The 13,240-nt window shown below is 32.0% G+C and overlaps 1 protein-coding gene across 2 annotated transcripts; it reads left to right on the top strand.

Annotated features, from left to right (window-relative positions):
* The first annotated feature begins 5,194 nt into the window (after positions 1-5,194).
* LOC107425302 (protein DEHYDRATION-INDUCED 19) lies at positions 5,195-8,511 on the top strand. 2 transcript variants are annotated; one of them, XM_016035284.3, is made up of 5 exons: positions 5,195-5,727; positions 5,872-6,011; positions 6,989-7,066; positions 7,205-7,488; positions 8,144-8,511. In XM_016035284.3, the coding sequence occupies exons 1-5, from the start codon at positions 5,643-5,645 to the stop codon at positions 8,253-8,255; spliced, it is 699 nt and encodes a 232-aa protein (XP_015890770.1). In that variant the 5' UTR covers positions 5,195-5,642; the 3' UTR covers positions 8,256-8,511. The 2 variants fall into 2 exon arrangements, with proteins under 2 accessions (XP_015890770.1, XP_015890777.1); XM_016035291.4 differs by having other exon boundaries at positions 5,200-5,727; positions 8,147-8,511.
* Positions 8,512-13,240: the final 4,729 nt, after the last annotated feature.

Below are 13,240 nucleotides of genomic sequence, written 5' to 3'. Positions count from 1 at the left end.
CGGATTACTCCTATTAGTAGGCTTATTAGGAATTGCAGCTCCCGGTATAAAATCAATTTGATGTTCAATCCCTCGGATAGGTGGTAAACCATTAGGAATTTCATCCAAAAAGACATTTTCAAAATCCTATAAAAGAGAAGAAATAGAACTTGGCAATTCAAGCTCTTCATGGTGCTTGATCATTTAGATAAACATCTTTATAAATCATGACCAGTAGTGATTTATTATTTAAAATTTCCTTTTTAACCTCACATAAACTAAGATAAAAAAAATTTCTTTTCCTTTTCTTTCCTCTCTTTTTCTTTCCCACTCTCGGCCACCACTAATTTTCCCTCATTCTCGGCTTTTACTAGATTTTCCTCTCTCTCAGCTTTTTCATTCTTTTTTCTCTTGCCATTGAGTTTAGAAGACTTACCTTGGATGGATGAATAGACCTTACCTCCTTTCTCAATTGGTGAAGCTGTAGGTGCCACACTTGCTCTTTCTTTTAGTTTTTCGGCCTCTTTCCTTTGTTGCCTTTGAAGTTGGTCTTTAGATACTTCCTTTGGAGTTAATGCCTCCAGCTTAATCTTCTTTCCCTTAAATTTAAATACAATGGAATTCTCTCTACCATAATGCATGTTATCTTTATCAAATTGCCATGGTCTACCTAATATGGCCAGCGTGTATAGGAACGACATCACATAAAACAACATCCACATATTTATCAATGATGAATTTGACTTTGGCTTGTTTGTTTACTTTCATCTCACTACTATCATTAAGCCATTGTAATCTATATGGTTCGGGATGTTTAATGGTTGCTAACCTTAATTTATCAACTACCACATTACTAATTACATTAGCACAACTTCCATTATTAATTATCATACTACATATATTACCTTGAATTTCAGAACAAGTGTGGAAGATATTCTCTCTTTGAATTTGATCATCATCTTTATACATGGTTAGAACCCTTCTTGCCACCAAGCTCAATTCAGCCATTGAATCCTTAAGTGTTTCAGATTCCTTATATTCTTCATCTTCAACTTCTTCATAAACAAATTCGACCTTTCCCTCGGATTCCTCACTTTTGGATTCAAGTCTACATTACCTTTCAGCACCCTGATTCTCCTATTTTGGCATTAATTGGCAACGTATCTTTATCCTTGACCCTTAAAACATACAATGTCATGAGTTCTAGAAGGTTTAGGATCAGTTTTACCTTCAAACTTAGGTGTTTGGACAGATTCGGCTTTTACTTCCTTCCTTGGCCAATTAGTACTTTCTTCTCCAAATTTCGATTTTGGCTTTGCATCATATGTTGGATTGCTTCTCTAAACACTTGGATTTGTCTTCCTGCTACTTGAACCACCTCCAAACCATGAGTTTTCCCTCCTCTTGAATTGATTTTCAATCTTGATGGCCACTTGACGCATCTCCTCCAATTTTGCATATTGTTGAAGCTCTACTTGGTTGGCTATCTCGTGATTCAAACCACCCAAAAACCTTGCCATGGTTGCCTCACAATCCTCATTCATGCTCAACCTCATCATGAGCATCTCCATCTCTTTGTAGTAATTCTCTACAGTCCTACTTTCTTGTGTCAATGATTGAAGCTTTTGATGCAGCAACCTATGGTAGTGAGCCGGTACAAATCTCTTTCTCATGACTCCTTTCATTTGTGGCCAAGTAGTAATAGGTTCATCTCCAACTCTTTTTCGGGTACTTTGCTCATTAGTCCACCATTGTTGTGCATAATGTCCAAATTCCAAAGTGGCCAATTTCACCTTCTTTGCCTCGAAATAAGTACAGCAATCAAATATCATCTCCATACAGTCCTCCCACTCTAAGTAAGCATCCGGATAACTTTTTTTCAAAAATGGTGGTATATTGACTTTAATGTTTCCAAGGTCATCATCTTCATTTAGAACATGCCTCGCACGGTTTTGCATTTCTTGGAGAGCAAAAATATAATCAAAGTCCTCTTCAAGATTATCTCCAAAATTATCACACTCGTATTCTTTCCTAGGCCATCCATGACCTCCTCGACTTAATCCTTGGCCTCCATGTAAGTCCACCTTGGATTTGGCCCATCTTATGATGTTTCTAACTTGTCCATTCTTTGATCTAGCTGATCAAAGTGAGCATTCAAGTAGTTTATATTTTTAAATGATTTTTAAGCATATTAGTTCAATTATATATATATATATGGTTCAAATATTTTTTATATATGGTTTGATTTAAATACTTACCGTATATCATTTCAAGTGACATTTGACAATATTTTAATTGGTTTAAATTTTAAATGAGTTTTATAATGAACTTGAAATTTTTAATATTTAAATATCTGAGTATTTAAGTTGATGTATTAGTTCTCTTAGAAAATAATTGGTTTTGAGAAAGTGGAATTTGGAAATGTATATTTTTAAGCATGTTTAAGTGTTTATATTTCAAAATGTTTTAAAATGGTTTATGACAATATATATTTCCTTATTGGTAGGGGTGGGCATGGGTTGAGTTGGTTCGGTTTTGAACTAAAATACAATCCAATCCATACTTTTCAATTTATCTAATAGAAAATCCAATGCAAACCATTAAAGTTTTAAATCCAAACCAACAAAACCATTTATAATCGGTTTGGTTTGAATTGGTCAATTTGTTTGAAACTTATTAGTTTATAAATATACAATACAAATTAAAAGTCTTCCAAACATAAAATATAAATAATAAATTATAGTTATCTAAATATAAAATAAAATTAGAGTAATACAACATAGAATAAAATATAAGATTGCAATCTATAATATTCAGCAACACTTCTCAATGTTAAAAAGAAAAAAAAAAACATTCTTCAATGCAAAACAAAGAAGAAAAGGTAGCAACTGATACACATCATACGCTTCATCAAGTAGCAAGCATTAATAGTCATCATCTCACTTCTACAAAATCAAATTGTTAGAATAAATAATGTAAAATAATATATTCATCAAAATTCAAATATTCAAGAGTCAATGCTTAATTCTTTTTTTTTTCTTTTTCTTTTTTTACCTTAAAACTTTGGCAAATCATAAGTCAATCAACTTTGGCAAGTTCATCAATTTTATTTGAGAATTGGGGATATGTTAAAAAAAAAAATTAAAAAATAGTGTATAAAAATGAAAAATATATATATATATATATATAGAATTTTCTAATCATATAATTTATGATTTGGATTGGATTAGTTTTATATTTCCAACCCAATAATCGATCAAATACAAATAATTTATGATATTTTGAACCCAATCTAACCTAATTTATATAAAAATCCAATTCAAACTGCTAAAAATGAATTTGATTGGTTGGTTCAGACAGATTGGATTGGATTTTACCCACCCTTACCTATTGGTATTTATGTTTTGGTATGAAATCATAATTTTGAATATTTTGAGTATTTAAATAAATGATTGGGTTTAAATATTAAATTATAATTTATAATATTGTATTTACTTGAGAAAAATAAAAAGTATAATTTTGAAAAGAGGTTTATAGATACAACACTGTGGTTTTTTTAAGGTCTACCATATAATATCAATAGTTCTGTTTATGTTATTAGCTGCCAGTAGGCTTAGTCATCTTAGTCATCTCATATGCAGTTGCGATATGAGAGAATAATGGTGAGTTGTATGCCATTTTGTCGAAGTGATGATGAGTTTTGTGCCACTCCTTCGTAACCATAGGATGGCAGGTTGTCATGATATAAAAGAATGATGATGAGTTGTGTACCATTCTCTGGGAGTAATGATGAATTGTGTATCATTCCTTTATGACATTGGCTTCAATATATCTTTTTACTGTTTGGTTGTGTTTCGGGATGTCATGCACCATCTGGTAGTACTGGGTATATCGTATAATATATTGTATATATTCTTTTTAATATCCATATTTTGGTAATTTTATTACGTTTCATTATTATAATTATATTGTTTATTGTCCAGCATTAAATTTTCAGTTGATTAATGATATTTTAAATTATTTAATTATGAAATGCTCTTTTGATGATATTGTTTTAAAATATAAGTTGAGTTTTGTAAAATGATTTTAAAAAGGGAAAACTTTTTAAAAGAGTGAAAATGAGGTCTTAAGTGAAAGTGTTTGAATTCTAATTGACTATGTTCATGTTATTAATTTATTTCACTCATTAAACATGTCTCATAATTTTATATTTTTAAATTGTTCCCTTAAGCCTTAGTTGACATGTTACACAGAATACGTCTCGTGTCATAATCATCTTCCCAATATATTATTATCTCATCATATCTTTATTATCGCTATTATTCTATTGTTAATATATTTTCCTTTTCACGTATGTCCACTAGATTTATTATTTATGTTGTTTTTTTATTTAATTTTAAAACTTTTACATCCCTAATATGTTTGAGTCTTATTTTATTTTCTTTCCCTTGGTTTATTGGTTTGAACACTTGATGCTTTTGAGGCAATTTTATGGAAATTTTATTTATAACATTTATAATATTTTATTTATACTGTTGGATTATATTTATCTTATGAAAACGTCGCACTCGACTTTCAATATTAATTTAATAAGATTTCCATAAGCGATACCACTTTGAACATCTAGAAGGACTCCAGGGGCGACCTTGTTATAGAAAGTCTCACTCGATTTTTTATCAGTTCAATGGAGTTTCCTTAGATGGGACATCTTTGAACGTTCCGGAAAGAGTTAAAGGGCAGTCCTGTTGAATTGACTTTTTAAAGCAAATTTTACTCTTTAAAAAATCTTCATAATGTGTGATAAATACTTCATAAATACAAGATCATATATATATATATATTTTACTTGATAGGGTATTTTAATAGACCTATGGAAAAAAGCTTTTTTGAATGACTTTCTATTTTCTAAATATGGTGAAAAATCTAATAGTACACAAAAATATTGAAAATGCTCTAATAGTTAGGTTATTAAAGGAAATCAAAGCGAATAAAAAAATTGAAACATGAGATGGCTAAATGAAACAAAAAGAAAATATTAGGTTGTAATGAATTTTTTTAAAAAAAATAAATATATGTATTTATGCAGAAAACAATAATAAATAATTGAAGGAAACTATTTCTAAAATAAAAATAAAAATCCAAAATATCGTTGCAGGGCGAAAATTTCGACCACCAAAAATTGCGTGTAAAATAACGAAGACAAACGCGTAAATTTCTCGCATTTCCTCTGCGTCGGCCATTGTCTTGACCACATATGCATACTTAAAAAACCCCAATTTTCCTTCTTTCTCTCTCCAACCTTAATCCAATCGTCATTTCCCAAGCTCTCTCTAAAGAAAAAGTCAATTTTTAGAAGAAAATTTTAATTTCTTGCTGTATAAATACCAATATAAATACCTCTGCTCTCCATTTCTTCCCTCTTTCTCTTTCTCTCTCTTCGTTTCTGAAGTTTCCTCGGATCATCTTGTTTAATATTTTTGAAAACAATTCTGATAAAAATCAGAAGAAGAACAAGCACCGTAGAGGGATCAGAGAAGAACTTTTCTCTGTAATTTTTATTTTTTATTATTAATTTTTTTGGCCCAATTAATTTAAAAAAATTATAAAAAATTATATTGAATCAACTAACGAGCGGTTTAGTCTTCGATCCGAGTCGTTCTTCAATGGACTCCGATTTCTGGACCTCACGCCTCGCTGCCGCAAAACGCCAATATACATTGCAGCACCACCATCAGAGCTCCAATTTAGGTCCTTATATATATATATATATATATATATATATTTCTGGGTTTAATTTTTAATTTTGAATTGATTTTTGTCCATTTCTTTCTTTCTTATAGTAACATGTAATACATAGATATTTATATTTAAAAATTTTTGTGGTAATTTTAGATCGGTTGAGCATAGATGATTTTGAGGTGGAGGACGAGGTTCGACCCGAGTTCCCGTGCCCGTATTGCTATGAGGATTTCGACATCGCGTCCTTGTGTTCGCATCTCGAAGACGAGCACTCTTGCGAGTCTAAAGTCACCGTATGTCCTGTTTTTTTTTTTTTTATCTCACTATGTTTTTCCTTTTCTATGAACAAAGCAACATATATTTTGGAATATAGATATGTGGGTCTGTGAATTTGGTTTCATTTATTTATTTATTTTATACTTTTTGCTGGGGAATTGAGTTCGTGTTGGCATATAAATTTAGGGTAAAAGAACAAGTTCTTACCTTTTTTGCTCATATGGCTGGCCAATTACTATAAATAGTGTTACTTTCTTTGTCGAATTATGTTGTTCCATTTATTGGTTTTGTATAACGCTTGAAAGAGATGATTTTATTCTTTGTAATGCTTAGTTATGTCCTTGTTTTGGATTTCGGGGTGGGAAGGGGGATTGCGGATGTGGCCTTGTTTCCTGAAGTTACAAAAGAAACTGAAAATAAGTTGAATTTTGAGGCCATCAATATATCAAGAATTTCATAACTTTGTATAGCAGCAAATTTGACAAGTGAATGAGAAAACGGTTGCTTAAGATTTCAAATAATGCACAAAAATTGGCTGTGACTTGATAAATGTCGAAGGGGCTTGTTGACTTAACATTTTAGGAGGATAAATGTTTGGCATCTGGGCAAAGTGTCAATGGATGTGCATGTATATGATACTTGATTTAGACAATAGCAACAGATGGCTAAATAGCAAATATAATGACAATGAGAATGAATGTTCTTCATGATGATTTTCTGGGAGATCGTAGTCCCTGAAGGGAGATACTCCAGTGATATTCTACTTCTATTGTTATCCTTGCATATCGTTCTTGAACTTTTTCAGGAGATCAAAATTCAACCTTAAAGTTGGTTAGTTTTTTATTTAGACAAAAGAAACGGTGAATATCTTTATTTTGCTGGTTACTCTTACCACTTTAAACCTTGGGATTGAAGAATGAGACTGCAAACTAATTTCTAACTTTAGTTGAGTCCATGATTGAGTTTCGTACTTCATTTACCTTTTTCCTTGCAGGTTTGTCCGATTTGCTCTGTTAAAGTTGCAAGGGACATGTTAAGTCATATCACACTGCAACATGGGCACTTGTTCAAGATATCCTTTATTTCAACTGTTTGATCAGTGTGCTTCTCTTTGAATATGACATCAAAATATCATGTTTTCATTAAATGGCTGACCCAAAATTCATATAGAGCTGGAAATGTTCTTTAAGTTTCCTTTACTGAAGAACACTTGCAGAGACGTCGCAGATTACGTAGAGTTGCCATTCCTAACAGTCAGGCACTATCTCTTCTTGGTCGGGATCTTCGTGAAGCTCATCTGCAGGTGCTTCTAGGGGGTGGTGGATATCGATCAAATAATGCTAGTGTGTCAAATGGAGCTACTGATCCATTTCTATCATCTCTTATCTTGAATTTTCCTACATCAGAATCTGAAGAAATTTCAAAATCTGTTGTAACTAATGCTGATGACACTTCTGCAAAGAATGGGGTACCTACACATATTTGGAAATCAAGGTATTGTTTCAGGTTTCTCTTTTTAATACCAAAAAGATTCTATCAGATAACTGACCCTTGGCCTTTGGTGTGCCTATATTTGTTTAATTGATATGCATTAGGAGAACCTTCACCAAAGTGCATATATACAGCTACAAACTATTTTCTCTTTTCCCCTTTGGGAAAATATAATGCAATTAGTTCTCCTTCTCAGTTGAATTTCTTCTTTTTGAAAGGCTGGTTTGCATTCATTTAATCGCATCAAAGTAATATTCGATTTCACCATCAACCTCAGTTGTATTCTACATGGTAGCAACTCGCAAACTTATGTTCATTAGAGAATTAATGCCTCTTCAAGGAAGAAATGTTAACTGCTGAGACTGGGAGTGCCTGTGTTGGGGTGGTTTTATTTTATGGATTCTTTTCTACAATTACAATTCTTCTCCTACACTTACCAGATATGCTTGGTTGCCATTTTATGTACTCCCTAGGGTGCTGACTACTTTAAATGTGGTCACAGCTTTCGTGTAAATAGGCATTGACCAGTATGTCAATTATTGCATACATGCATACCCAACCTTCTCTAAAAGCTTGTTGAGGGTCCATACATAATTTAAAGCCTCTTGTAAATCTATCACTGTATTTGAAATTTGACTATCTCTCTCTCTTTCCCAAGTAGTTTTGATCCTTCCTTGAGTTTCGAAGAGCGGGAGAAAAAGATGAGACAAGCGGCTGGAAGAGCTGGTTTTATGCAGGATCTGCTTCTTACGACTTTGTTGGGAGACTAATGGAATCCGTAAGCTGTTTTTAAATAATGGAAATGAGTTATTTACCGTCCTGTTAAGGGGAACTTTTGGGTTGGTTTTTCACGGTATTGCTATGTGGGACAAAGCCATACATGGCACAAATGACTATGCAATAGCACTATGAGTGCTTAGGTGATTAAATTCCATCCCTTTGTACCTCCCTTATGAACCGGGATGTATTACGTTCTGAAGAAACAATGGTCATTTAGTTTTATGGGAAACTTTATTTTGTGATGTACTTACTGTGTTGCACGCAAGATAAACCTTTGAATGTGATGTCTCTAGTGTGGCAAAGGTATGGAGCCTTATACTCCATTCACTTGTAGGAGGCGGAGATGAAATGAAGAGCAAATTTGGAACCTTCCGTTCCAAGTTGTGAAAAAAATGGTTTTATTTCAATGGGTTGAAGACGTTTCCCAGAGTACTGTTCTATATTATTCTCTCGGGTGGCGCTTCTGTTTCTGTTGGGTATAAGATATCTTGTATAATTTAATTTAATATGGAAAAATTAAATAAAATAAAATATTTTTTAGGAATTCTATCTAACAAACATCAGCTGTTAATGAGGCGGTGCCTTTTTTTATTTTTATTTTTTTTTATTTAATTATGTATAATTTGCTTACCTCATAATAGTTAGCGTTTGTTAAGCATTTTAAATAATTACAAATTTTAAAAGGGAAAAAAAAATCATAAGTCTAGTACAATTTTAAATAGTTTTTAATTTGATGTTTTTTATTTTTTCCATATTAAATTGTAATTAATTGATATTTCTAACAAATTCTAATTAATACAAACATTTAAATTAATTAACATTCACACAATTAAGTAGAAAAAGGCTATAAACAAAAACCAATGTGTTACCAAAGCCATCTAGTTATGTGACTTCAAAAAATTGAAAATTAAAGGATTATATATATATATATACGGAAATTCTATGATGAGGACAGTCTGCATGAGGACCGTAGTATTAGTGACGGTTTTTCATAGTATTAACGACGGTTTCTTAGAAAATCGTCACCAATACTATGAAAAATCGTCACCAATACTGTGGTCCGCATGAGGACCGTCCGCACCATAGACGGACTGTGTGTGTATATATATATATATGTATATATATGTATGTATGTATATATATAGGATTTTTTTGAAAAATAACCACCCCATAAATCGATTCTTAAAAAATAGTAATTTATTATTTTATTTTTTTGAAATCTTGCCAATTGTAATTAGAAATGCCCTTGACTAAATTGAAAATTACGGAATAGTTTTTCTGTTATCCTTTTCTTTTTCCTCCTTTCTCAAATAACCTGTTCACCTAAAAAAAATAATAAATTAAAAATACATGCTTGCATCTCATCTGCTTTCACTCTTTTTTTCTTGTATTTTCTCACTTTTGAAGCTAAACTCAGGTAAAATATTTTTTTCTTTTTTCTTATTAGATGAAACATTGGTGCTAAATAATGTAAAATTATCGAACTACTTTCTTATTCTTGTATTTTTTAAAAGTTTTTTTTATATGGATATGTAATAAATTAGTCTATGAGCTGTTATATTTGAGTTTAAAGATACTTAGGTGACACATGGTATGAAAATGGAGAAAAAATTGTGTAGAACTGAAAAGTTGCGAAAACCAGTAAAATGGAGGAAAATTAGCGAAAAAGATGAATTTCCACCATTTTCTTCTAGTTTGTTAGTTTTCGTTAGTTTTCCGCTAATTTTTCGCCAGTAGGAAAACATTATATTTGGTCCAAAAAAAAAAAAAAAAAAACTGAATCGGTTTTTTTGAGACAGTTAATATGTTTATTCAATATTATTCATATTTTTATATCTTTATTAATTTGGTTTAATGTTATTCATTTAATTTGTAGTAAAATGGAAAATGATAATATTGTAATTGTGGTTTTATATAATGGAACACTGGTATAAAGTGATGGTTGATACGAACCTAGGTCGACTTACTCCTAAACCCATATTATATTATCCCAGATCTCAATTAAGCTTAGATTCTAATGGTCACCTTAACTCCTAATCAACTTATAATTAAAAACCTTGATATGATGAAGACGCCACAACAGGTGATGGATGTCTTATTTATAAGTCAAACTAAAATACTTAATCTCTATTTGATTTTTAGGTGTTCAAAGTGAACAAAGAGAATTCTTTCTCACAATTAATTTTCTGTATGAATAGTGTACTGAATATTATTGAGAAAATAAGCTCTTAAATAGGTTTGAATGACAAAAATAAAACCCTAAAACAGCTAGGTTAGAACCAGCCAAGGATAAGGAAACAAAAGGGTGACCGAATTCTACTACCGTTCCTAATCTAATTTGAATTAATTAATTTCTTTATTTTGAATTACGAATTAATTAATTTACAACCAAAATAATAAAATTATGACTTTCCTAATGTAAGTTGTCCAGCAAATAAATAAATAAAAACCAAAATAAAGATTATTTCCTAAAAAAAAGTACAAATGTTCAAATTAGGAAACTAGTTGACTAGTTTGCCAACTAAACTGACTTTTTCCAATCACCAGCTAGTTTAGGCTCCAAATTTGCTACAATATACCATATAGAATGATAGGATTAATATTGGTTCCCATATGTTGCACTTGATTGAAACAAAAAGAACTTTCTTAAACAACAAAAAAGATCAAAGCCAGCGCCAAAATGAAGCAATTCGGCCAACATGAAGTCTTGTGTGCCAACATGGTTAATGAATAGCTTTGCTTCTGTCTTGGCATGATTTCATGGTCCCTTGAGTGCTCAATCATATCCATAAGTAAACAAATTCATTCTTTGTTGCCCAGAATATATAGATGCACTAAAACAGCTTCCCCGATACATTTCCACCTTCATAATCTGGATGCATAAAACAAGCTTTGAATCTTCGGGTATTGTTATGCCCTACTGAGAACTAATAACAACTTGTATGAAGCTAACTAGGTTGTCCTTCAATCTCTAAGTTAGTGCCCGTGTGATTGGCCCCATCTTCAGTTGTATAGGATTAGTATCCTAGCAAGTAGTCAGTTGTATGAGTATAAGCAGATTCTCATCAATGGTGGTCATTGGAAGTATCAAAATGGTAAAAATATAATAGTTTCCATTAGCAAAAGATGTACAAAATAAGAGTTAGAGAATGAGAATTTTAATTCTATTGAGATAGACCGAAATGAATATTTGCTAAAACTAAAATGGATATATGGATGATGTGCAAAAAAATTGGATCCTATAGAAATACGCAATGATAGGGATGTGAAATGCTTTCTTCAAGAAGTGAGGAATGGAGGCATGACAATGATGCGACCTCCATTATATGTTGAGGTAATTTAGAAAGTTGAATATATATCTAGAGATGTTCATGAAAAGGCCTTTGCTTTGGATAGTGAGAGTAATCATCATTCTTTTCCTCGTCCTTCAATTGGTGCTTGTCTACCACAAGTTCCCGATTCTGAACCTATTGAGGCCACATTTTATGACATCATAGTTCATGAAACTTAGTTTAGAGATCAAGTTGATGTTCATGGATCCTGGACATCATTTAACATTCATGAAGGAGTTGATGTTGGAGGTGACTATGCTAAACGGTTTCCTAACGAAAAAGAGTATGAGCAGTTGCATAATATTAATTCTCTAACGAAAAAGAGTATGTGCAGTTGCATAATATTAATCATTATGAGAATTACAATGTAGCAAGGGATGATGTTAGTATTGAATCAGATGATATTGATCATAATGATGCAGATTTTGGACATGAGTTACCCAACAATAATAATGATATGCATCCTAAAATGAACAATGAAGGAATTGATGATGTAAGGGTTCATTGTGCTACAAGTGACCACTTATCATCGAGCAACAAAAGTGGTTCTATGGCCATATTTTCATCAAAGTTCATTGGCTGTGAAAGTATTGTAGTTGGATAGATATTTCACAGCAAACGTGACTAACAGAATCAACTGAGTATTTATTGCATTCGTGAAAATAAAGAGTTTAAAGTGACATGGTCAACTACACAACGGTATAAGATTGTGTGTTTGGAAAATACTTGTAAATGGTGACTTTGTGCGACCAAATTAAAAAATGGTAAAATATTTGTTGTGAGAATTTTTGATAATGTACACAGTTGCTTGTTAGATATCATGCATCGAGAATATAAGCAGGTGAGTAGCCGGATTATTAGGCAGTGTATCAAATCTAAATATAAAAAGGATTTCACATGTTTACAAACCCAAAGAAATTCAACATGATTTTCTGCAAAAATATGGAATGAATATAAGCTACAACAAAGCATGGAGAGGTAAAGAGTATGCACTTAATAGTGTTAGGGGATCTCCAGAGGAGAATTTTGCTAAGTTGTCTGCCTACTGTTATGTGTTAGTGTCAAAGAATCTTGAGACTACGATGATAATCATTTTGTATATTTCTTTATGGTGATTAGAGCATGCATTAAGGGATTTATATCCCACATAAGATCCGTGGTGGCTGTTGATGCGACAATTTTGAAAGGGAAATACAAAGGATACATATATATTGCAGTGGACATGGATGGCAATAAGCAAATATCCTTTGGCTTTCGGCATTGGAGATAGAGAGAACAAGCAAGCATATACATGGATTTTCCAAAACCTCAAGGATGCTATTGGAGATTCCCCAGATTTGGTGTTTATGAGTGATAGACATCCAGCTATTGAAAAGGTAATACGTAAAGTTTTTCCCAATGCATACCATAGGCTGTGCACGTACCACATAAGCAGAAATATTGAGGCAAATGGACATGCGAAAGATGCTGATACAATAATACAATGTTTCATGCTCGCAGATAAGGCATATTTTGTTGAAGATTTTGAGTTTTATACAGGGCAAATTGAGGCAAAGACAGTAGGGCTGCCCAATACATCCGAGCATGTGACTCTACAAGGTGGGAATGTTCTTTTTTTCCATGTAGAAGGTACACTATCATGA

Source organism: Ziziphus jujuba, chromosome 1, assembly GCF_031755915.1.
Source record: "Ziziphus jujuba cultivar Dongzao chromosome 1, ASM3175591v1".
NCBI classification, from domain to species: Eukaryota; Viridiplantae; Streptophyta; class Magnoliopsida; order Rosales; family Rhamnaceae; genus Ziziphus; species Ziziphus jujuba.
The sequence above is the reverse complement of the archived record's forward strand: the minus strand, read 5'-3'. Positions and strand labels throughout refer to the sequence as shown.